Source organism: Oncorhynchus mykiss, chromosome 28 (assembly GCF_057628025.1).
Source record: "Oncorhynchus mykiss isolate SJ-2025 chromosome 28, ASM5762802v1, whole genome shotgun sequence".
Taxonomy (NCBI): domain Eukaryota; kingdom Metazoa; phylum Chordata; class Actinopteri; order Salmoniformes; family Salmonidae; genus Oncorhynchus; species Oncorhynchus mykiss.
The window spans coordinates 40,430,585-40,457,500 of NC_143049.1; the positions used below are offsets into that span (position 1 = coordinate 40,430,585).

At 42.1% G+C, this 26,916-nt stretch overlaps 1 protein-coding gene across 1 annotated transcript in view; it reads left to right on the forward strand.

Annotated features, from left to right (window-relative positions):
* LOC118944840 (receptor-type tyrosine-protein phosphatase mu) overlaps positions 1-26,916 on the forward strand; it is a 539,275-nt gene that overhangs the window by 276,787 nt on the left and 235,572 nt on the right. Inside the window, exons 9-12 of the mRNA XM_090225625.1 lie at positions 9,732-10,040; positions 12,036-12,145; positions 23,235-23,436; positions 25,496-25,598. Of these exons, the coding sequence (XP_090081751.1) occupies positions 9,732-10,040; positions 12,036-12,145; positions 23,235-23,436; positions 25,496-25,598 (724 nt within the window). The remainder of the gene's footprint in view (positions 1-9,731; positions 10,041-12,035; positions 12,146-23,234; positions 23,437-25,495; positions 25,599-26,916) is intronic.

Here is a 26,916-nt window from a genome sequence, read left to right on the forward strand (position 1 = left end):
TCCACGGGGCTTGATGGGCCAGCTGGTGGTTTCGTTTAAGGAAGCTGTGACTGTCAACGTCTTGACAAATAGCAAGTCTCATGGTCGATTCATTGTACTTTTTACATTAGGCCCATTTGTAGTAGATCCAATAGGAAACCCTAGATACACATTAAAGCCATTGGCATATAATTGGTAGAACCAATATAAATTATATTCTCTTCAGCTCTCTCTTTTACCCTAATGAACCTAAACAATTACTATCCTCCCTACTTCATCAGCTTTGTTTTATTTTCCAATTTTTGTTCAAGCATAGCTTCATGCCAAGGTCTCTCCCTCTGTTGACTAAGGCTGGAGATGAGGAAAGATAGAGAGGAGGAGAGAAGAGGAGGAGAGGAAGAGGATTGAGGAGAGGCAGAGATGAGAGGAATAGAGGAGGAGAGGAGAGGAAGAAAGGTGAGTAGAGGAGAGGAGAGCGAGAGAGGAGAGGAGAGGAGGAGAAAGAGAGGTGTGGAGAGGAGAAGAGAGGAAGAGAGGTGAGGAGAGGAAGTGAGGAGAGGAGGAAAGGTGAGGAGAGGAGAAGAGAGGAGGAGGAGAGGAGAGGAGAGGAGAGGAGAGGAGAGGAGAGGAGAGGAGAGGAGAGGAGAGGAGCAGTGGACATTATCTCTCCAATGCAAGGATGAGTGTGACATTCTCCATGAACGCTCCTCCAGAAATGAGACTTTGGTTGTATCCCAAAAGTGCACCCTATATAGTGCACTATAGTGCATAGGGCTCTGGTCAAAAGTGGTGCACTACCCCCATAGGGCTCTGGTCTAAAGTAGTGCACTGTATAGGGAATAGGGTGGCATAGGGCTCTGGTCAAAAGTAGTGCACTGTATAGGGAATAGAATATAATTTGGGCCACATCCTCTCCTTTCCAGCCACCCAGTCACTGCTTCTTGAAATTCATACTTTAGTGCATTTGTCTCTTTGAGAGTTTGTGGTCTAATTTGATTTGTGTGCCTGGCAACCCTTCCATTCTCTGGGCCTGCAGTGTAACAATTCCCCACTGCAGTGCGGCCAAGAGATAGTTCCGCAAATAGAGGGTTTTAAAGTATATTTTCTGGATGGTTTTAAAGTATATTTTCTGAACGGCTCTCCTTTGCTTTTCCTAAACAACATAGTGACTTAAAGAAGAGGGGCCCTATTTGTCCGTGTGTGTGTGTGTGTGTGTACGTGTGTGCTTATTTTCACATCAGAGTTTATCCTGTACACAGGGCGTAGACTGCAGATATCTCACCTCACCATTCGGTCTGTCCCCGGCCCCATGGACGTTCATTACCAAAGCTGCCCTCCCATACATCAACTGGTTGATATACAGAGCACACAGCCCAGCTGTTGTCGCACCTGCTCGCTGTGGGATTCAGGATAAATTGTGCCATAAAACTGGCCTTTACCGACTCAGCAGAACATCGATGAATTGTCTCTGGTCTTTGTAACCTGCTCGTTGAGGAGCGAGCGACAGCTTTCTGTGTTTCGCCTGGCAACATCGGTCACATACTGGATGTTTGTCTGAGGTGTCTGTTGGTCGTGGAGAGAGCGACAGCTTTCGCCACTGCCTCTGTGTTTCGCCTGGCAACATCGGTCACATACTAGATGTTTGTCTGAGGTGTCTTTGGCTCATGGCCTCCATAGTTGTGGTAGTCCATAGATGTGGTACTCCATAGTTGTGGTACTCCATAGTTGTGGTAGTCCATAGATGTGGTACTCCATAGTTGTGGTACTCCATAGTTGTGGTAGTCGTTAGTTGTGGTAGTCGTTAGTTGTGGTAGTCCATAGTTGTGGTACTCCATAGTTGTGGTACTCCATAGTTGTGGTACTCCATGGTTGTGGTACTCCATAGTTGTGGTAGTCGTTAGTTGTGGTAGTCGTTAGTTGTGGTAGTCGTTAGTTGTGGTAGTCGTTAGTTGTGGTAGTCCATAGTTGTGGTACTCCATAGTTGTGGTACTCCATAGTTGTGGTAGTCGTTAGTTGTGGTAGTCGTTAGTTGTGGTAGTCCATAGTTGTGGTACTCCATAGTTGTGGTACTCCATAGTTGTGGTACTCCATGGTTGTGGTACTCCATAGTTGTGTTAGTCTCGCTTGGTAGTCCATAGTTGTGGTACTCCATAGTTGTGGTACTCCATAGTTGTGGTAGTCGTTAGTTGTGGTAGTCCATAGTTGTGGTAGTCCATAGTTGTGGTACTCCATGGTTGTGGTACTCCATAGTTGTGGTACTCCATGGTTGTGGTACTCGATGGTTGTGGTACTCCATAGTTGTGGTACTCCATAGTTGTGGTACTCCATGGTTGTGGTACTCCATAGTTGTGGTACTCCATAGTTGTGGTACTCCATGGTTGTGGTACTCCATAGTTGTGGTACTCCATAGTTGTGGTACTCCATGGTTGTGGTACTCCATAGTTGTGGTACTCCATAGTTGTGGTACTCCATGGTAGTGGTACTCCATAGTTGTGGTACTCCATAGTTGTGGTACTCCATAGTTGTGTTAGTCTCGCTTGGCCTCCTCCTCATGAAAGACTTCCAGCGTTGGGCGACCTCACTTAAACCCATCTCTCCACCGGCACTACTGCGAGAACGATCTTGTTACGGAGCGAGCAGCGAACATATGTTGTCTCTCAGAGCAACAGATGTGCCAGGCAGACTAAACTCAAGTGCGGATTTTACCGTCGCTGGGGAACCCACTACCAGGGGAGTAGCGACTTCCTCTCAAAGTCGTCGAGGAGGGACGTTACGGCAGGGCTGCTGCCTATCTGTACCAATGGCAGGAAAATGAGCATTGTCGGCCTGTTCCACAATGTCCCTCTGGGCGTAAACACATTGGCCTAATAGTTGTCAGACATGCTTCTGATCCCCCACTCTGGACAGAGAGGAATCGAATGTTACTATTCAATTCAAGGGGCTTTATTGGCATGGGAAACGTGTTAACATTGCCAAAGCAAGTGAGGTAGATAATATATAAAGTGAAATAAACAATAAAAATTAACAGTAAACATTACACTCACAGAAGTTTCAAAACAATAAAGACATTACGAATGTCATTATTATGTACTGTATATATACAGTGTTGTAACAATGTACACATGGTTAATGTACAAAAGGGAAAATAAATAAGCCTTTCTCAATAGCAAGGCTATGCTCACTGAGTCTGTACATAGTCAAAGATTTCCTTTACTCTCCTCTATAAGAGAACCGGGGTTACCGGGTTGTAGTGGGGTGGGTCGTGAACTTCAAGTTCCTTGATGTCCACATCACCAACAAACTATCATGGTCCAAACACACCGAGACAGTCACGAAGAGGGCACGACAATGCCCTTTCCCTCTCAGGAGACTGAAAGAGATTTGACATGGGTTCCCAGATCCTCAGAAAATATATACAGCTGCACCATCGAGAGCATCCTGACTGGTTGCATCACCGCCTGGTATTCATTTTTTACTTCAGTTTATTTTGTAAATCTTTTACTTAACTCTATTTCTTGAACTGCGTTGTTGGTTAAGTCAGCATTTCACTGTGAGGTCTACCTACATCTGTTGTATTCAGTATTTCACTGTGAGGTCTACCTACACCTGTTGTATTCAGCATTTCACTGTAAGGTCTACCTACACCTGTTGTATTCAGCATTTCACTGTAAGGTCTACTACACCTGTTGTATTCAGCATTTCACTGTGAGGTCTACTACACCTGTTGTATTCAGCATTTCACTGTAAGGTCTACTACACCTGTTGTATTCAGCATTTCACTGTGAGGTCTACTACACCTGTTGTATTCAGCATTTCACTGTAAGGTCTACTACACCTGTTGTATTCAGCATTTCACTGTAAGGTCTACTACACCTGTTGTAAGTCAGCATTTCACTGTAAGGTCTACTACACCTGTTGTATTCAGCATTTCACTGTAAGGTCTACTACACCTGTTGTATTCAGCATTTCACTGTGAGGTCTACCTACACCTGTTGTATTCAGCATTTCACTGTAAGGTCTACTACACCTGTTGTATTCAGCATTTCACTGTAAGGTCTACTACACCTGTTGTAAGTCAGCATTTCACTGTGAGGTCTACTACACCTGTTGTATTCAGCATTTCACTGTAAGGTCTACTACACCTGTTGTATTCAGCATTTCACTGTGAGGTCTACTACACCTGTTGTATTCAGCATTTCACTGTAAGGTCTACTACACCTGTTGTATTCAGCATTTCACTGTAAGGTCTACTACACCTGTTGTATTCAGCATTTCACTGTGAGGTCTACCTACACCTGTTGTATTCAGCATTTCACTGTGAGGTCTACCTACACCTGTTGTATTCAGCATTTCACTGTGAGGTCTACCTACACCTGTTGTATTCAGCATTTCACTGTGAGGTCTACCTACACCTGTTGTATTCAGCATTTCACTGTAAGGTCTACCTACACCTGTTGTATTCAGCATTTCACTGTGAGGTCTACCTACACCTGTTGTATTCAGCATTTCACTGTGAGATCTACTACACCTGTTGTATTCAGCATTTCACTGTGAGGTCTACCTACACCTGTTGTATTCAGCATTTCACTGTGAGGTCTACCTACACCTGTTGTATTCAGCATTTCACTGTGAGGTCTACTACACCTGTTGTATTCAGTATTTCACTGTGAGGTCGACCTACACCTGTTGTATTCAGTATTTCACTGTGAGGTCTACCTACACCTGTTGTATTCAGCATTTCACTGTAAGGTCTACCTACACCTGTTGTATTCAGTATTTCACTGTGAGGTCTACCTACACCTGTTGTATTCAGCATTTCACTGTGAGGTCTACTACACCTGTTGTATTCAGCATTTCACTGTGAGGTCTACCTACACCTGTTGTATTCAGCATTTCACTGTAAGGTCTACTACACCTGTTGTATTCAGCATTTCACTGTGAGGTCTACTACACCTGTTGTATTCAGCATTTCACTGTAAGGTCTACTACACCTGTTGTATTCAGCATTTCACTGTAAGGTCTACTACACCTGTTGTATTCAGCATTTCACTGTAAGGTCTACCTACACCTGTTGTATTCAGTATTTCACTGTGAGGTCTACCTACACCTGTTGTATTCAGCATTTCACTGTGAGGTCTACTACACCTGTTGTATTCAGCATTTCACTGTAAGGTCTACTACACCTGTTGTATTCAACATTTCACTGTAAGGTCTACTACACCTGTTGTATTCAGCATTTCACTGTGAGGTCTACTACACCTGTTGTATTCAGCATTTCACTGTGAGGTCTACTACACCTGTTGTATTCAGTATTTCACTGTGAGGTCTACTACACCTGTTGTATTCAGCATTTCACTGTGAGGTCTACCTACACCTGTTGTATTCAGCATTTCACTGTGAGGTCTACTACACCTGTTGTATTCAGCATTTCACTGTAAGGTCTACTACACCTGTTGTATTCAGCATTTCACTGTGAGGTCTACTACACCTGTTGTATTCAGCATTTCACTGTGAGGTCTACTACACCTGTTGTATTCAGCATTTCACTGTAAGGTCTACTACACCTGTTGTATTAAGCATTTCACTGTAAGGTCTACTACACCTGTTGTATTCAGCATTTCACTGTAAGGTCTACTACACCTGCTGTATTCAGCATTTCACTGTGAGGTCTACTACACCTGTTGTATTCAGCATTTCACTGTAAGGTCTACTACACCTGTTGTATTCAGTATTTCACTGTGAGGTCTACTACACCTGTTGTATTCAGCATTTCACTGTGAGGTCTACCTACACCTGTTGTATTCAGCATTTCACTGTGAGATCTACTACACCTGTTGTATTCAGCATTTCACTGTAAGGTATACTACACCTGTTGTATTCAGCATTTCACTGTAAGGTCTACTACACCTGTTGTATTCAGTATTTCACTGTGAGGTCTACTACACCTGTTGTATTCAGTATTTCACTGTGAGGTCTACTACACCTGTTGTATTCAGCATTTCACTGTAAGGTCTACTACACCTGTTGTATTCAGCATTTCACTGTAAGGTCTACCTAAACCTGTTGTATTCAGCATTTCACTGTGAGGTCTACTACACCTGTTGTATTCAGCATTTCACTGTAAGGTCTACTACACCTGTTGTATTCAGCATTTCACTGTAAGGTCTACTACACCTGTTGTATTCAGCATTTCACTGTGAGGTCTACTACACCTGTTGTATTCAGCATTTCACTGTGAGGTCTACTACACCTGTTGTATTCAGCATTTCACTGTGAGGTCTACTACACCTGTTGTATTCAGCATTTCACTGTAAGGTCTACCTAAACCTGTTGTATTCAGCATTTCACTGTGAGGTCTACTACACCTGTTGTATTCAGCATTTCACTGTAAGGTCTACTACACCTGTTGTATTCAGCATTTCACTGTAAGGTCTACTACACCTGTTGTATTCAGCATTTCACTGTGAGGTCTACTACACCTGTTGTATTCAGCATTTCACTGTGAGGTCTACTACACCTGTTGTATTCAGCATTTCACTGTGAGGTCTACTACACCTGTTGTATTCAGCATTTCACGGTAAGGTCTACTACACCTGTTGTATTCAGCATTTCACTGTAAGGTCTACTACACCTGTTGTATTCAGCATTTCACTGTGAGGTCTACTACACCTGTTGTATTCAGCATTTCACTGTAAGGTCTACCTACACCTGTTGTATTCAGCATTTCACTGTGAGGTCTACTACACCTGTTGTATTCAGCATTTCACTGTGAGGTCTACTACACCTGTTGTATTCAGTATTTCACTGTAAGGTCTACTACACCTGTTGTATTCAGCATTTCACTGTAAGGTCTACCTACACCTGTTGTATTCAGCATTTCACTGTAAGGTCTACTACACCTGTTGTATTCAGCATTTCACTGTGAGGTCTACTACACCTGTTGTATTCAGCATTTCACTGTGAGGTCTACCTACACCTGTTGTATTCAGCATTTCACTGTGAGGTCTAGTACACCTGTTGTATTCAGCATTTCACTGTGAGGTCTACTACACCTGTTGTATTCAGCATTTCACTGTAAGGTCTACTACACCTGTTGTATTCAGTATTTCACTGTGAGGTCTACCTACACCTGTTGTATTCTTCACATGTGACAAATACAATTTTATTTTATTTTATTGGACATACCCGTAACCTATAGATTTGTGTTTGCAAAATAATTTACATATTTATATAGTACAGAACGATATATTGTTATGCTTTCAGAAGTCATGTACGCTTACCAAGAAGATACTGAAAACAAGATATTACAGAGTTGAAGAAAACCAGTAACCTTTATGATGTTGATTAGAACGTTGGGATGCTTCATCCTTCCAGGAAGTATTCTCATTCGCCCTTTGACGTTATACATTCCTGTGCTTTCCATGTATTAGTTGGGAGTCTGAGTCCTTACTTCATAGACACACACACACACACACACACACACACACACACACACACACACACACACTCCCCTCCTCTGTCTTCAATCAGCTGACGGGTCTGCTTATCTTTGTCTCCTCTGTTCCCTTTATATTTCTCTACCTTCACCACTCCTTTCAACTTCTCTATTAAAGCACAGGAGAGATGGAGAGATCACACCTCTTCTCTTCTCTCAAAGTGTTGTTCCATCTTTCATTTAACAGCAGCCTGTCTTGCCTCTTTGTATCTTTACCTCTCTCCCTCTCTCTCTCTCTCTCTCTCTCTCTCTCTCTCTCTCTCTCTCTCTCTCTCTCTCTCGCTCTCTCTCTCTCTGCCGTGACCTAATTTCCCGAGAACCATTGATTATTGTGTACATTGCCAACACTTGTAGTCATCACACTGATTAATTGTAATAGCTTGATTATTGGATGGTTTATGAGGATTAAAAATTATTTCAACTGGGGGATTTTCATTGCAATTTTGGTCATCAGCCAAATCTAATTGAATTGAAAGCAAACACTGTTGATTTGAACATTTTATAGCAATCGTCACATATTTTGTATGCTCTTGTGGCTCCATTGATACTTGGTTTTCATTTTTGTGGCGTCCCGATTAGAAACAGAATAAGAGAGTCCAGTCCTCTCCCTAGTCTCCTCTCCTCCAGTCCTCTCCCTAGTCTTCTCTCCTCTAGTCCTCTCCCTAGTCTCCTCTCCTCTAGTCCTCTCCCTAGTCCCCTCTCCCTAGTCTCCTCTCCTCCAGTCCTCTCCCTAGTGTCCTCTCCTCCAGTCCTCTCCCTAGTCTCCTCTCCTCCAGTCCTCTCCCTAGTCTCCTCTCCTCCAGTCCTCTCCCTAGTCTCCTCCTCCAGTCCTCTCCCTAGTCTCCTGTCCTCCAGTCCTCTCCCTAGTCTCCTCTCCTCCAGTCCTCTCCCTAGTCTCCTCTCCTCCAGTACTCTCCCTAGCCTCCTCTCCTCCAGTACTCTCCCTAGTCTCCTCTCCTCCAGTACTCTCCCTAGTCTCCTCTCCTCCAGTCCTCTCCCTAGTCTCCTCTCCTCCAGTCCTCTCCCTAGTCTCCTCTCCTCCAGTCCTCTCCCTTGTCTCCTCTCCTCCAGTCCTCTCCCTAGTCTCCTCTCCTCCAGTACTCTCCTCTCCTCCAGTCCTCTCCCTAGTCTCCTCTCCTCCAGTCCTCTCCCTAGTCTCCTCTCCTCCGGTCCTCTCCCTAGTCTCCTCTCCTCCGGTCCTCTCCCTAGTCTCCTCTCCTCCAGTCCTCTCCCTAGTCTCCTCTCCTCCAGTCCTCTCCCTAGTCTCCTGTCCTCCAGTCCTCTCCCTAGTCTCCTCTCCTCCGGTCCTCTCCCTAGTCTCCTCTCCTCCAGTCCTCTCCCTAGTCTTCTCTCCTCCGGTCCTCTCCCTAGTCTCCTCTCCTCCAGTCCTCTCCCTAGTCTCCTCTCCTCCGGTCCTCTCCCTAGTCTCCTCTCCTCCGGTCCTCTCCCTAGTCTCCTCTCCTCCAGTCCTCTCCCTAGTCTTCTCTCCTCCGGTCCTCTCCCTAGTCTCCTCTCCTCCAGTCCTCTCCCTAGTCTCCTCTCCTCCGGTCCTCTCCCTAGTCTCCTCTCCTCCGGTCCTCTCCCTAGTCTCCTCTCCTCCAGTCCTCTCCCTAGTCTCCTCTCCCTAGTCTCCTCCCCTCCGGCCCTCTCCCTAGTCTCCTCTCATCCAGTCTTCTCCCTAGGAACTGTTGGTGTCTCCTGGAGGAGGATCAATTGAGCCCTGGCACCAGCTAATAGGTGGTAAAATGTTGGAGAAATGGACTGAAACTTCAACATGGAAGGGAAATGGATCCCATTACCTTGAGCTCTCGCTGCTAGTCTGCTCGCCTCCTGTAGGGGAGAGGGGAGAGGGAGAGGGACAGTAGGAGGAGAAGAGGAGGGAGATGAGAGAAAGGAGGGTAGAGATGAGAGGGAGGGGAAGAGAGCGAGAACAAAAGAGAGAAAGAAAGGGAGATGGGGGAAAAAGAGCAAAGATAGAGAAATACCCAGAAATAGGAAAGGGATGATATGTCCCATACAGAGAGACTGTCACCGGTAGGTCTGGAGGGATGATAGAGGCTTTGCTTGTTAGAACAAAGGTTACGTTCAAACGAACATGTTTTTTTTCTTCCACCACAGATCCCATGTAATATAAACAATTTGCTTAGGATAATCACACGCACACACACACACACACACACACACACACATATTCCTAATGAGATCCACATTCTTATCTATCGTTTATATATATTTATATATTCCATCTCCCCCACAGAGCCAATCCACGGTCCCAGTAATCTAGAAGTCGTTGACGTCCAATCAAAACAAGTCACTGTTCGCTGGGAGCCTTTCGGCTACAACGTCACGCGTTGCCATAGCTACAACCTGACGGTGCAGTACCGATCCGAAGTGGCGGGGAAGGACGAGACCCGGGAGGAGGTGTGTTACGACACCCTGGGTCGCGACCCCCAGCACACCATCCACAACCTGACCCCCTACACCAACCTGTCAGTCAAACTGGTCCTCAAGAACCCGGAGGGGGTCAAAGAGAGCCCAGAGATGGAGCTGCAGACGGATGAAGATGGTGAGTGTTATAACACCTTAGAATGGTTATAACATGCTTATGACAGGGTTATATGAAGGTGTATAAATACCTCAGAATGGTTATAACATGCTTATGACAGGGTTATATGAAGGTGTATAAATACCTCAGAATGGTTATAACATGCTTATGACAGGGTTATATGAAGGTGTATAAAATGTGTTAAAGAACCCAGAGTGGGGGTCAGAAAGAGACCAGACATGGAGCTACAGACAAAACAGGGACAGTGCAATCAAGTTTTATTCTGAGGTTTAGCTGCAGGCCGAATATCATGTACTAAAATATAAATTATTGATGAATCTTAAAGGGATACTTCAGGATGTTGACAATGAGGCCCTGTATCTACTTCCCCAGAGTCAGATGAACTTGTGGATACCATTTTTATGTCTCTGTGTCCAGTATAAACGAAGTTAGGTGGTTTCGCGAGCCAATGCTAATTTGCGTTAGCACAGTGACTGGATGTCTATGCATTACTCCAGTGGTCCATTACATGTCAGTCTAAAGACTGACTAGACCTGTCTAAAGACCGACTAGACCTGTCTAAAGACTGACTAGACCTGTCTAAAGACCGACTAGACCTGTCAAAAGACTGACTAGACCTGTCGAAAGACTGACTAGACCTGTCGAAAGACTGACTAGAGTCTAAAGACGGACTAGACCTGTCTAAAGACTGACTAGACCTGTCTAAAGACGGACTAGACCTGTCTAAAGACTGACTAGACCTGTCTAAAGACAGACTAGACCTGTCTAAAGATTGACTAGACCTGCCGAAAGACTGACTAGACCTGTCTAAAGACTGACTAGACCTGTCTAAAGACTAATAGTCTAAAGACCGACTAGACCTGTCTAAAGACCGACTAGACCTGTCTAAAGACTGACTAGACCTGTCTAAAGATTGACTAAACCTGTCTAAAGACCGACTAGACCTGTCTAAAGACCTACTAGACCTGTCTAAATACCGACTAGACCTGTCTAAAGACCGACTACACCTGTCTAAAGACCGACTAGACATGTCTAAAGACTGACTAGACCTGTGTAAAGACTGACTAGACCTGTCTAAAGACCGACTAGACCTGTCTAAAGACCGACTAGACCTGTCTAAAGACCGACTAGACCTGTCTAAAGACCGACTAGACCTGTCTAAAGACTGACTAGAACTGTCTAAAGACTGACTAGACCTGTCTAAACACTGACTAGACCTGTCTAAAGACTGACTAGTCCCAGGAATACAGGTATTATCAAAAGAACTAACTAAAGTCTCGGGGAATAGAATTTCGTTTTTTTTTTCATAATAAAAAAAAAAACTTAAATCCAATAACATGGTGAAATGTTTCGTTGATTTCACGTTGCATTCACGTTAGTTGACAACTCAAAAGTAGACGTTGAAATGACGTCTGTGTCACGTGAGATGGTGTACCGACGCACTTGGAGAACGTTCTCTCTACGTGCTTGTTTGGGAAATACCGATGCGACTGGTACAGTCATCGTAATGCTTTAAATTACATCGCAATTAGTGGAAAGAACTAGTGAATCGGAATTCGGACTGCTTCTGAAAAACGCAGCCTTATGCGGGAAACTGGCAGGCCTGTTGAGAGTTGGAATTATAGAGGCACACGGTGTGATGTCAAAATGTGGTTGTGCAACAGCAGTCACTCAATTAGCCCATGTCAACGAAATTCTTCGCGATTGGTCAATTAGTCGAGTTGCCAGCTACGTAAACTTTTAGTAAGCATGGTCGAATTACTGCAAACAATTTATCTCTACCCAATGGCAAAATGAAAAGAATTGCATAAAATGAGTTATAAAATTGGATGTGGGTATGCAGAGCCACAAGCCACTGCTCACTGATTTTTTGGTGTCCCCAACCCCCCCCCCCCCCCCCCCCCATCAAAGTTGCCCATCCCTGCTCGTTCCAGGGGAGTGCCTCTAAGGAGGGAGGTGTTTCTCATGTGTTTGTTCTGGTCCTGTCCCCCTCAGTACCTGGAGCGGTTCCTCTGGAGTCCATCCAGGGCAGTGCTTATGAAGAGAAGATGATCCTGAAATGGAGAGAACCAGCCCAGACCTACGGAATCATCACTCAGTACGAGGTGAAAAGACGGATTGATTGATTTAATTTGTTTTAGATGACGGCAAATTATTGATGTGAAACAAACAGGTGTCTTGTTTTCCCTCATGTCCCTCATGAAAAAAGTTTTAGACTGATCCAATGAACCATTGTATTTCTGTTAAACATTTTGTTTCAAGGCTGCCCGAATGTGCCTAATTTATTTATTAATAACTTGTCATGAAACAATAGCATGGTATTATTTCACTGTAACAGCTACTGTAAATTGGACAGTGCAGTTAGATTAACAAGAACTTAAGCTTTCTGCCCATGTCAGACATGTCTATGTCCTGGAAAATGTTATTGTTTACTTACAACCTCATGCTAATCGCATTAGCCTACGTTAGCTCAACCGTCCCGTGTTAGGGACACCGATCCCGAAGAAGATTTATCTCTGTCGATATATCATGTCCATACTATAGGTTAACTCTCTATATATCATGTCCATATTATAGGTTAACTATGTCTATATATCATGTCCATACTATAGGTTAACTATGTCTATATATCAGTGCCTTGCGAAAGTATTCGGCCCCCTTGAACTTTGCGACCACATTTTTTGCCACATTTCAGGCTTCAAACATAAAGATATAAAACTGTATTTTTTTGTGAAGAATCAACAACAAGTGGGACACAATCATGAAGTGGAACGACATTTATTGGATATTTCAAACTTTTTTAACAAATCAAAAACTGAAAAATTGGGCGTGCATAATTATTCAGCCCCTTTACTTTCAGTGCAGCAAACTCTCTCCAGAAGTTCAGTGAGGATCTCTGAATGATCCAATGTTGACCTAAATGACTAATGATGATAAATACAATCCACCTGTGTGTAATCAAGTCTCCGTATAAATGCACCTGCACTGTGATAGTCTCAGAGGTCCTTTAAAAGCGCAGAGAGCATCATGAAGAACAAGGAACACAACAGGCAGCTTTAAACATCCCAAGGAGCACTGTGCAAGCGATAATATTGAAATGGAAGGAGTATCAGACCACTGCAAATCTACCAAGACCTGGCCGTCCCTCTAAACTTTCAGCTCATACAAGGAGAAGACTGATCAGAGATGCAGCCAAGAGGCCCATGATCACTCTGGATGAACTGCAGAGATCTACAGCTGAGGTGGGAGACTCTGTCCATAGGACAACAATCAGTCATATATTGCACAAATCTGGCCTTTATGGAAGAGTGGCAAGAAGAAAGCCATTTCTTAAAGATATCCATGAAAAGTGTTGTTTAAAGTTTGCCACAAGCCACCTGGGAGACACACCAAACATGTGGAAGAAGGTGCTCTGGTCAGATGAAACCAAAATTGAACTTTTTGGCAACAATGCAAAACGTTATGTTTGGCGTAAAAGCAACACAGCTCATCACACTGAACACACCATCCCCACTGTCAAACATGGTGGTGGCAGCATCATGGTTTGGGCCTGCTTTTCTTCAGCAGGGACAGGGAAGATGGTTAAAATTGATGGGAAGATGGATGGAGCCAAATACAGGACCATTCTGGAAGAAAACCTGATGGAGTCTGCAAAAGACCTGAGACTGGGACGGAGATTTGTCTTCCAACAAGACAATGATCCAAAACATAAAGCAAAATCTACAATGGAATGGTTCAAAAATAAACATATCCAGGTGTTAGAATGGCCAAGTCAAAGTCCAGACCTGAATCCAATCGAGAATCTGTGGAAAGAACTGAAAACTGCTGTTCACAAATGCTCTCCATCCAACCTCACTGAGCTCGAGCTGTTTTGCAAGGAGGAATGGGAAAAAAGTTCAGTCTCTCGATATGCTAAACTGATAGAGACATACCCCAAGCGACTTACAGCTGTAATCGCAGCAAAAGGTGGCGCTACAAAGTATTAACTTAAGGGGGCTGAATAATTTTGCACGCCTAATTTTTCAGTTTTGGATTTGTTAAAAAAGTTTGAAATATCCAATAAATGTCGTTCCACTTCATGATTGTGTCCCACTTGTTGTTGATTCTTCACAAAAAAATACAGTTTTATATCTTTATGTTTGAAGCCTGAAATGTGGCAAAAGGTCGCAAAGTTCAAGGGGGCCGAATACTTTCGCAAGGCACTGTATATCCACAGTAAAACGAGTCCTATATCGACATAACCTGAAAGGCCGCTCATCAAGGAAGAAGCCCTCTGCTCCAAAACCGCCATAAAAAAGCCAGACTACGGTTTGCAACTGCACATGGGGACAAAGATCATACTTTTTTAGAAATGTCCTCTGGTCTGATTAATCAAAAATAGAACTGATTGGCCATAATGACCATCGTTATGTTTGGAGGAAAAAGGGGGAGGCTTGCAAGCCGAAGAATACCATCCCGACTGTGAAACACGGGGGTGGCAGCATCATGTTGTGGGGGTGCTTTTCTGCAGGAGGGACTGGTGCACTTCACAAAATAGATGGCATCATGAGAAGGGAAAATTATGTGGGTATATTGAAGCAACATCTCAAGACATCAATCGGGAAGTTAAAGCATGCTTGCAAATGGGTCTTCCAAATGTACAATGACCCCAAGAAAACTTCCAAAGTTGTGGCAAAATGGCTTAAGGACAACAAACTCAAGGTATTGGAGTGGCCATCACAAAGCCCTCAAACCGATAGAAAATGTGTGGTCAGAACTGAAAAAGCGTGTGCGAGCAAGGAGGCCTGCAAACGTGACTAAGTTACACCAGCTCTGTCAGGAGGAATGGGCCAAAATTCACCCAACTTATTGTGGGAAGCTTGTGGAAGGCTACCCGAAACATTTGACCCAAGTTAAAGAATTTAAAGGCAATGCTACCAAATGCTAATTGAGTGTATGTAAACTTCTGACCCAGTGGGAATGTGTTGAAAGAATTCAAAGCTGAAATAAATCATTCTATCTACTATTATTCTGACATTTCACATTCTTAAAATAAAGTGGTGATCCTAACTGACCTAAGATAGGGAATTTTTACTGGGATTAAATGTCAGGAATTGTGAAAAACTGAGTTTAAATGCATTTGGCTAAGGCGTATGTAAACTTCCGACTTCAACTTTATAATGATAACTATAGGCTATATAACTTTAATGATAACTATAGTCTATATAACTATAATGCTAACTATATGCTATATTACTTTGATGCTAACTATAGGCTATATAGCTATAATGATAACTATATGCTATATAGCTATAATGCTAACCAAAGGCTATATAACTTTAATGATAACTGTAGGCTATATAACTATAATGATAACTATAGTATATATAACTGTAATGCTAACTATAGGCTATATAACTATAATTCTAACTATAGGTTATATAACTTCCGTGATAACTATAGGCTATGTACCTATAACTATAACTGTAGGCTATATACCTATAGTGATAACTAAAGTGCTATATAGCTATGATGCTAACTGTAGGCTATATAGCTATAATGCTAACTATAGGCTATATATATTTAAGACAACTATAGGCTATATACCTATAACGATAACTATATGCTATATACCTATAGCGATAACTACAGGCTATATAGCTATAATGCTAACTATAGGCTATATAGCTATAATAATAACTATAGGCTATATAACTTTAGGCTATATGACTTTAATGATAAACTATAATGATAACTCTAGGCTACATAACGATAATGATAACTATAGGCTTTATAACTTTAATGATAACTATAGTCTATATAACTATACTGATAACTATAGGCTATATAACTTTAATGATAACTGTAGGCTATATAACTATAATGCTAACTATAGGCTATATAACTATAATGCTAACTATATATATTTAATGATAACTATAGGCTATATAACTTTAATGATAACTGTAGGCTATATAACTATAATGCTAACTATAGGCTATATAACTATAATGCTAACTATATATATTTAATGATAACTATAGGCTATATAACTTTAATGATAACTGTAGGCTATATAACTATACTGATAACTATAGGTTATATAACTTTAATGATAACTGTAGGCTATATAACTATAATGCTAACTATAGGCTATATAACTATAATGCTAACTATAGGCTATATAACTATAATGCTAACTATATATATTTAATGATAACTATAGGCTATATAACTTTAATGATAACTGTAGGCTATATAACTATACAACATTTGTGAGCATCCACACTAGAGGAAAGTTTATCTTTCTACAGTCCTACACCTGTCAATCAACTGTTCAACTCATCATATTACCCGTATTTATGTAATACCATCCCGAAATATCTATGGTAAAAATGTACAGGTGTAGGATCCTAATTTGATCACCCTGTTGCAGGAGAACTTTCCTGCAATTCAGGAAATGTAAAACGTGTAGTGTATTTTCACTTTGAAATTTCAGACTTGGTTTTCCCTTAAGAAAAATGTATCAACCCCACCAAAAAAGGCCATTAATTATAATCCACATAATAATTTAGCTAATTTCCTGTTGCTGCAGGAATATTATTTCTGCAGTAGCAAACTGGCTCAAATGAAGGTCCAACATCTGTAGCAGCCTATAGTATTGACAAAGCAAGCATGAGCAATCACTGCTATCACTATAATAACTGCAATACTGTATAGAACATAATTATAAAGCTTCTCATTCTGTATCATTTACTTGTCCAATCAACACAGACATGAGTTAATGTCCAGCACCCTAACAAAAGCTCAATTTACATTTTCCCAGCTAGGAAACAGTATAAGCAGTCATGTGCACAATTAATCACTTTCTGGTTTCCTTCCCTTCTGTCGTCACGTCAGTGTCATTTTAATCTCTCTCTCTCTCTCTCTCTCTCTCTCTCTCTCTCTCTCTCTCTCTCTCTCTCTCTCTCTCTCTCTCTCTCTCTCTCTCTCTCTCTCTCTCCTCTCTCCTCTCTCTTCTCTCTCTCTCCTCTCTCTCTCTCTCTCTCTCTCTCTCTCCACTCTCTCCTCTCTCTTCTCCACTCTATCTATCTCTCTCTCTTCTCTCTATTTTATAGGATTTGGCATCACAGCAGACTCATTCCACCAGACAAAGACCAAATAACACACACACACACACATACACACACACACACACACACACACACACACACACACACAAGCCAGACTCATTCCACACGCAGACAAAGACAAAATGAGAAGAAGCCTCCAAGCATTTCAGAAACTTGATGGACACAAATTATGCAGCACTCCAAACTGATCCTTTGTGAATTGAAATTGGAATTATAATGAATGTTTTTCTACTATGGGGAGGAAGCAGGAGTGGTGTCTTAAAGTGGGCTTTTATACATTATGATACTGGATAAACAACTAGACTACAGGAAGTAAACGGCGATGATACTGGATAAAAAAACTAGACTACAGGAAGTAAATGGTGATGATACTAGATAAACAACTAGACTACAGGAAGTAAACGGTGATGATACTGGATAAACAACTAGACTACAGGAAGTAAACGGTGATGATACTGGATAAACAAAATAGACTACAGGAAGTAAACGGTGATGATACTGGATAAACAACTAAACTACAGGAAGTAAACGGCGATGATACTGGATAAACAACTAGACTACAGGAAGTAAACGGTGATGGTACTAGTTAACCAACTAGACTACAGGAAGTAAACGGTGATGATACTGGATAAACAACTAGACTACAGGAAGTAAACGGTGATGATACTGGATAAACAACTAGACTACAGGAAGTAAACGGCGATGATACTAGATAAACAACTAGACTACAGGAAGTAAACGGTGATGATACTAGATAAACAACTAGACTACAGGAAGTAAACAGTGATGATACTGGATAAACAACTAGACTACAGGAAGTAAACGGTGATGATATTAGATAAACAACTAGACTACAGGAAGTAAACGGTGATGGTACTAGATAAACAACTAGACTACAGGAAGTAAACGGTGATGATACTAGATAAACAACTAGACTACAGGAAGTAAACGGTGATGATACTAGATAAACAACTAGACTACAGGAAGTAAACGGTGATGAAACTGGATAAACAACTAGACTACAGGAAGTAAACAGTGATGATACTAGATAAACAACTAGACTACAGGAAGTAAACGGTGATGATACTAGATAAACAACTAGACTACAGGAAGTAAACGGTGATGATTATGGATAAACAACTAGACTACAGGAAGTAAACGGCGATGATACTGGATAAACAACTAGACTACAGGAAGTAAACAGTGATGATACTAGATAAACAACTAGACTACAGGAAGTAAACGGTGATGATACTAGATAAACAACTAGACTACAGGAAGTAAACGGTGATGATTATGGATAAACAACTAGACTACAGGAAGTAAACGGCGATGATACTGGATAAACAACTAGACTACAGGAAGTAAACGGTGATGGTACTAGTTAACCAACTAGACTACAGGAAGTAAACGGTGATGATACTGGATAAACAACTAGACTACAGGAAGTAAACGGTGATGATACTGGATAAACAACTAGACTACAGGAAGTAAACGGCGATGATACTAGATAAACAACTAGACTACAGGAAGTAAACGGTGATGATACTAGATAAACAACTAGACTACAGGAAGTAAACAGTGATGATACTGGATAAACAACTAGACTACAGGAAGTAAACGGTGATGATATTAGATAAACAACTAGACTACAGGAAGTAAACGGTGATGGTACTAGATAAACAACTAGACTACAGGAAGTAAACGGTGATGATACTAGATAAACAACTAGACTACAGGAAGTAAACGGTGATGATACTAGATAAACAACTAGACTACAGGAAGTAAACGGTGATGAAACTGGATAAACAACTAGACTACAGGAAGTAAACAGTGATGATACTAGATAAACAACTAGACTACAGGAAGTAAACGGTGATGATACTAGATAAACAACTAGACTACAGGAAGTAAACGGTGATGATTATGGATAAACAACTAGACTACAGGAAGTAAACGGCGATGATACTGGATAAACAACTAGACTACAGAATGTAAACGGTGATGGTACTAGTTAACCAACTAGACTACAGGAAGTAAACGGTGATGATACTGGATAAACAACTAGACTACAGGAAGTAAACGGTGATGATACTGGATAAACAACTAGACTACAGGAAGTAAACGGCGATGATACTAGATAAACAACTAGACTACAGGAAGTAAACGGTGATGATACTAGATAAACAACTAGACTACAGGAAGTAAACAGTGATGATACTGGATAAACAACTAGACTACAGGAAGTAAACGGTGATGATATTAGATAAACAACTAGACTACAGGAAGTAAACGGTGATGGTACTAGATAAACAACTAGACTACAGGAAGTAAACGGTGATGATACTAGATAAACAACTAGACTACAGGAAGTAAACGGTGATGATACTAGATAAACAACTAGACTACAGGAAGTAAACGGTGATGAAACTGGATAAACAACTAGACTACAGGAAGTAAACAGTGATGATACTAGATAAACAACTAGACTACAGGAAGTAAACGGTGATGATACTGGATAAACAACTAGACTACAGGAAGTAAACGGTGATGATACTAGATAAACAACTAGACTACAGGAAGTAAACGGTGATGATACTAGATAAACAACTAGACTACAGGAAGTAAACGGTGATTATACTAGATAAACAACTAGACTACAGGAAGTAAACAGTGATGATACTGGATAAACAACTAGACTACAGGAAGTAAACGGTGATGATACTGGATAAACAACTAGACTACAGGAAGTAAATGGTGATGATACTGGATAAACAACTAAACTACAGGAAGTAAACGGTGATGATACTAGATAAACAACTAGACTACAGGAAGTAAACGGTGATGAAACTGGATAAACAACTAGACTACAGAATGTAAACGGTGATGGTACTAGTTAACCAACTAGACTACAGGAAGTAAACGGTGATGATACTGGATAAACAACTAGACTACAGGAAGTAAACGGTGATGATACTGGATAAACAACTAGACTACAGGAAGTAAACGGCGATGATACTAGATAAACAACTAGACTACAGGAAGTAAACGGTGATGATACTAGATAAACAACTAGACTACAGGAAGTAAACAGTGATGATACTGGATAAACAACTAGACTACAGGAAGTAAACGGTGATGATATTAGATAAACAACTAGACTACAGGAAGTAAACGGTGATGGTACTAGATAAACAACTAGACTACAGGAAGTAAACGGTGATGATACTAGATAAACAACTAGACTACAGGAAGTAAACGGTGATGATACTAGATAAACAACTAGACTACAGGAAGTAAACGGTGATGAAACTGGATAAACAACTAGACTACAGGAAGTAAACAGTGATGATACTAGATAAACAACTAGACTACAGGAAGTAAACGGTGATGATACTGGATAAACAACTAGACTACAGGAAGTAAACGGTGATGATACTAGATAAACAACTAGACTACAGGAAGTAAACGGTGATGATACTAGATAAACAACTAGACTACAGGAAGTAAACGGTGATTATACTAGATAAACAACTAGACTACAGGAAGTAAACAGTGATGATACTGGATAAACAACTAGACTACAGGAAGTAAACGGTGATGATACTGGATAAACAACTAGACTACAGGAAGTAAATGGTGATGATACTGGATAAACAACTAAACTACAGGAAGTAAACGGTGATGATACTAGATAAACAACTAGACTACAGGAAGTAAACGGTGATGAAACTGGATAAACAACTAGACTACAGGAAGTAAACGGCGATGATACTGGATAAACAACTAGACTACAGGAAGTAAACGGCGATGATACTGGATAAACAACTAGACTACAGGAAGTAAACGGTGATGGTACTAGTTAACCAACTAGACTACAGGAAGTAAACGGTGATGATACTGGATAAACAACTAGACTACAGGAAGTAAACGGTGATGATACTGGATAAACAACTAGACTACAGGAAGTAAACGGCGATGATACTAGATAAACAACTAGACTACAGGAAGTAAACGGTGATGATACTAGATAAACAACTAGACTACAGGAAGTAAACAGTGATGATACTGGATAAACAACTAGACTACAGGAAGTAAACGGTGATGATATTAGATAAACAACTAGACTACAGGAAGTAAACGGTGATGGTACTAGATAAACAACTAGACTACAGGAAGTAAACGGTGATGATACTAGATAAACAACTAGACTACAGGAAGTAAACGGTGATGATACTAGATAAACAACTAGACTACAGGAAGTAAACGGTGATGAAACTGGATAAACAACTAGACTACAGGAAGTAAACAGTGATGATACTAGATAAACAACTAGACTACAGGAAGTAAACGGTGATGATACTAGATAAACAACTAGACTACAGGAAGTAAACGGTGATGATTATGGATAAACAACTAGACTACAGGAAGTAAACGGCGATGATACTGGATAAACAACTAGACTACAGGAAGTAAACGGTGATGGTACTAGTTAACCAACTAGACTACAGGAAGTAAACGGTGATGATACTGGATAAACAACTAGACTACAGGAAGTAAACGGTGATGATACTGGATAAACAACTAGACTACAGGAAGTAAACGGCGATGATACTAGATAAACAACTAGACTACAGGAAGTAAACGGTGATGATACTAGATAAACAACTAGACTACAGGAAGTAAACAGTGATGATACTGGATAAACAACTAGACTACAGGAAGTAAACGGTGATGATATTAGATAAACAACTAGACTACAGGAAGTAAACAGTGATGGTACTAGATAAACAACTAGACTACAGGAAGTAAACGGTGATGATACTAGATAAACAACTAGACTACAGGAAGTAAACGGTGATGATACTAGATAAACAACTAGACTACAGGAAGTAAACGGTGATGAAACTGGATAAACAACTAGACTACAGGAAGTAAACAGTGATGATACTAGATAAACAACTAGACTACAGGAAGTAAACGGTGATGATACTGGATAAACAACTAGACTACAGGAAGTAAACGGTGATGATACTAGATAAACAACTAGACTACAGGAAGTAAACGGTGATGATACTAGATAAACAACTAGACTACAGGAAGTAAACGGTGATTATACTAGATAAACAACTAGACTACAGGAAGTAAACAGTGATGATACTGGATAAACAACTAGACTACAGGAAGTAAACGGTGATGATACTGGATAAACAACTAGACTACAGGAAGTAAACGGTGATGATACTGGATAAACAACTAAACTACAGGAAGTAAACGGTGATGATACTAGATAAACAACTAGACTACAGGAAGTAAACGGTGATGAAACTGGATAAACAACTAGACTACAGGAAGTAAACGGCGATGATACTGGATAAACAACTAGACTACAGGAAGTAAACGGCGATGATACTGGATAAACAACTAGACTACAGGAAGTAAACGGTGATGATACTAGATAAACAACTAGACTACAGGAACTAAACGGTGATGATACTGGATAAACAACCAGACTACAGGAAGTAAACGTGATGATACTGGATAAATAAACAACAGGTTCTGTCTTGCTACCCTTTGCAATGTAAATTATATGACATGTATATTTTTACACCTTGTCCACAAGGTTCAAACCTCTTGACAAGATTGCTTGTGTAGTTGACACTGTCTTTAGAACAGTTTGGGATGGCAGAGTAGCCTCGTGGTTAGAGCGTTGGACTAGTAACCAAAAGGTAACAAAATCGAAGGTGAAAATCTGTCGGTCTGCCCCTGTTCCTAAGTCCGTCATTGTAAATAAGAATTTGTTCTTAACTGACTTGCCTAGTAAGATAAAGGTAAATAGTTTTTTTTTTTAAAGGTGACAATGCCAATCTCATTGTCCACAGATCTTCTACAAGCAGATTGCAGTCTCTCCATGTGCATATACAGTACACTGTCGAGGTATAGAAACAGACCAAAATAACTATCATATTCCCCCTGTCTATTTGTCTCTGTCGGTCTGTGTCTCTGTCGGTCTGTCTGTCTGTATGTCTGTCTGTGTCTCTGTCGGTCTGTCTATCTTGTCTGTCTGTCGGTATGTCTCCAGATCTCCTACAAGACAGTGAGTTCCTTTGACCCAGAGCTGGATCTGTCCAACCAGAGTGGGAAGGTCCTGAAACACAGCAATGAGACCAGCCACATCTTCCTGGGGCTGTACCCAGGATCCACGTACTCATTCACCCTCCGAGCCTCCACCACCAAGGGATATGGTCCATCAGTCATCACACAGTTCACCACCAAGATATCAGGTCAGTCCCTAGCTCCTAGTCCCTAGACACCTAGCTCCTAAACACCTAGTCCCTAGACTCCTAGACACCTAGTCCCTAGACACCTAGCTCCTAAACACCTAGTCCCTAGACTCCTAGACACCTAGTCCCTAGACACCTAGCTCCTCCACCACCAAGATATCAGGTCAGTCCCTAGCTCCTAGTCCCTAGACACCTAGCTCCTGAAACACCTAGTCCCTAGACTCCTAGACACCTAGTCCCTAGACACCTAGCTCCTAGTCCCTAGACACCTAGCTCCTGAAACACCTAGCTTCTAGACATCTAGTCCCTAAACACCTAGTTCCTGAAACACCTAGCTTCTAGACATCTAGTCCCTAAACACCTAGTTCCTGAAACACCTAGCTTCTAGACATCTAGTCCCTAGACACCTAGCTCCTGAAACACCTAGCTTCTAGACATCTAGTCCCTAAACACCTAGCTTCTAGACATCTAGTCCCTAAACACCTAGCTTCTAGACATCTAGTCCCTAAACACCTAGCTTCTAGACATCTAGTCCCTAAACACCTAGCTTCTAGACATCTAGTCCCTAAACACCTAGCTTCTAGACATCTAGTCCCTAAACACCTAGCTTCTAGACATCTAGTCCCTAAACACCTAGCTTCTAGACATCTAGTCCCTAAACACCTAGTTCCTAGACACCTAGCTCCTATACACCTAGTCCCTAGACACCTAGCTCCTAGACACCTAGCTTCTAGACATCTAGTCCCTAAACACCTAGTTCCTAGACACCTAGCTCCTATACACCTAGTCCCTAGACACCTAGCTCCTAGACACCTATCCCCTAGACACCTAGTCCCTAGATATCTAGTCCCTAGCTCCTAGACACCTAGACACCTTGCTCCTAGACACCTATTCCCTAGACACCTAGACACCTAGTCCCTAGACACCTAGCTCCTAGACACCTAGTCCCTAGACACCTAGTCCCTAGACACCTAGCTCCTAGACACCTAGTCCCTAGACTCCTAGAAACCTAGTCCCTAGACACCTAGCTCCTAGACACCTAGACACCTAGTCCCTAGACACCTAGTCCCTAGACACCTAGCTCCTAGACACCTAGAGACCTAGACACTTAGTCCCGAGACACCTAGACACCAAGCCCCTAGACACCTATCCCCTAGAGACCTAGTCCCTAGACACCTAGCTCCTAGACACCTAGAGACCTAGACACCTAGCCCCTAGACACCTATACCCTAGAGACCTAGACACCTATCCCCTAGAGACCTAGTCCCTAAACACTTATCTCCTAGACACCTAAGCTCCTAGACACCTAGCTCCTAGACACCTAGCTCCTAGACACCTAGACACCTATTCCCTAGACACCTAGCTCCTAGACACCTAGCTCCTAGACACCTAGCTCCTAGACACCTAGTCCCTAGACACCTAGCTCCTAGACACCTAGACACCTAGTCCCTAGACACCTTCCTCCTTGACACCTAGCCCCTAGACACCTAGCCCCTAGACACCTAGTCCCTAGACACCTAGACACCTAGCCCAAGACACCTAGCCCCTAGAGTCCTAGACACCTATCCCCTAGAGACCTAGTCCCTAGACACTTAGCTCCTAGACACCTAGCTCCTAGACACCTAGACACCTAGCTCCTAGACACCTAGCTCCTAGACACCTAGACACCTAGTCCATAGAGACCTAGCTCCCAGACACCTAGCTCCTAGACACTTAGCTCCTAGACACCTAGACATCTATCCCCTAGAGACCTAGCTCCAAGCCTCTTAGCACCTAGACACCTAGTCCCTAGACACCTAGCCCCTAGACACCTAGCTCCTAGACACCTTGTCCCTAGACACCTAGTCCCTAGACACCTAGCTCCTAGACACCTAGCACCTAGACACCTAGCTCTTAGGTTCCTAGCCCCTAGACACCTGGCCCCTAGACACCTAGCCCCTAGACAACTAGACACCTAGCCCCTAGACACCTAGCTCCGAGGTACCTTTCTCCTAGACACCTAGCTCCTAGACACCTAGGCCGTAATCCCAGGAGACTGATGTTCATGTTGTCCTTTCAGCTCCCTCCATGCCAGCTTATGACCAGGAGACATCTCTGAACCAGACAGACAGCACAGTGACTGTCCTGCTGAAACCTGCACAGAGCCGAGGGGCACCTGTCAGGTAGGATGGCACACACACACACACACACACACACACACACACGCACACACACATACACACACACACACTCTGCCAAGTAGAGAGAGCACTGTTGTACTCAGCCAAATCAATTCTAGTAATTCATTAAATAATTGTAAATTTACTCTGACATGTCGAGAACCATACTTTAACAAAGACTGTTCTACACATTTTAATTACTAACACCTAATTATAATTAATACAACAGCGTGAATCATACACACACACACACACACACACACACATGAATCAAACGCTGTCTTTAATTAGCATGCTGGGTTAGTCCTTAATTTACCGCTAGAACCCAGCACTCACTCCTTCTGCACAGAACAAATACTCTAACTGTAGTTCCTTCTTTGGAGATCAGAACTTATGGTTTGGGTCTCATGGTTCACTTTGTTAACGGTTAGTCAGAGTATGATTGGATGCTAATGCAGTGAATACTGTTTGCTAATTAATCTAACAGGGGGGATAGCGAGATTTCAATAGCGAGATTTCACTGTGTTCACCACTAGAGAAAGGACTGGTGTTTTGGGGACAAAATTATGAGTGTGAGTATGAATGAATAGTTTGTGATATCTAGGCTCTTTGGGGACGCATCTACCCTAACCTTAATCCCTACCCTAACCCTTACCTTAACCCCTAACCTAACCTTAACCCCTAACCTAACTCTAACCTTAACCCTACCCTACCCTAACCTTAACTCCTAACCCTACCCTAACCTTAACCCCTACCCTTACCATGACCCTTACCCTAACCCTAACCCCTACCCTTACCATAACCCTTACCCTATCCTTAACCCCTACCCTACCCTTACACTAACCTTAACCCCTACCCTACCCTAACCTTAACTCCTAACCCTACCCTAACCCTAACCCCTACTCTTACCATAACCCTTACCCTATCCTTAACCCCATACCCTACCCTAACCCTAACCTTAACTCCTAACCCTACCCTAACCTTAACCCCTACCATAACCCTTACCCTAACCTTAACCCCTAACCTTAACCCTACCCTACCCCAACCCTAACCCCTACCCTTACCATAACCCCTACCCTAACCTTAACCCTAACCTAAACTTAACCCTAACCCCTACCCTTACCATAACCCCTACCCTAACCTTAACCCTACCCTAAACTTAACCCTAACCCCTACCCTTACCATAACCCCTACCCTAACCTTAACCCTACCCTAAACTTAACCCTAACCCCTACCCTTACCATAACCCCTACCCTAACCTTACCCCTACCCTAACCTTAACCCTACCCTAACATTAACCCTACCCTAACCTTAACCCTAC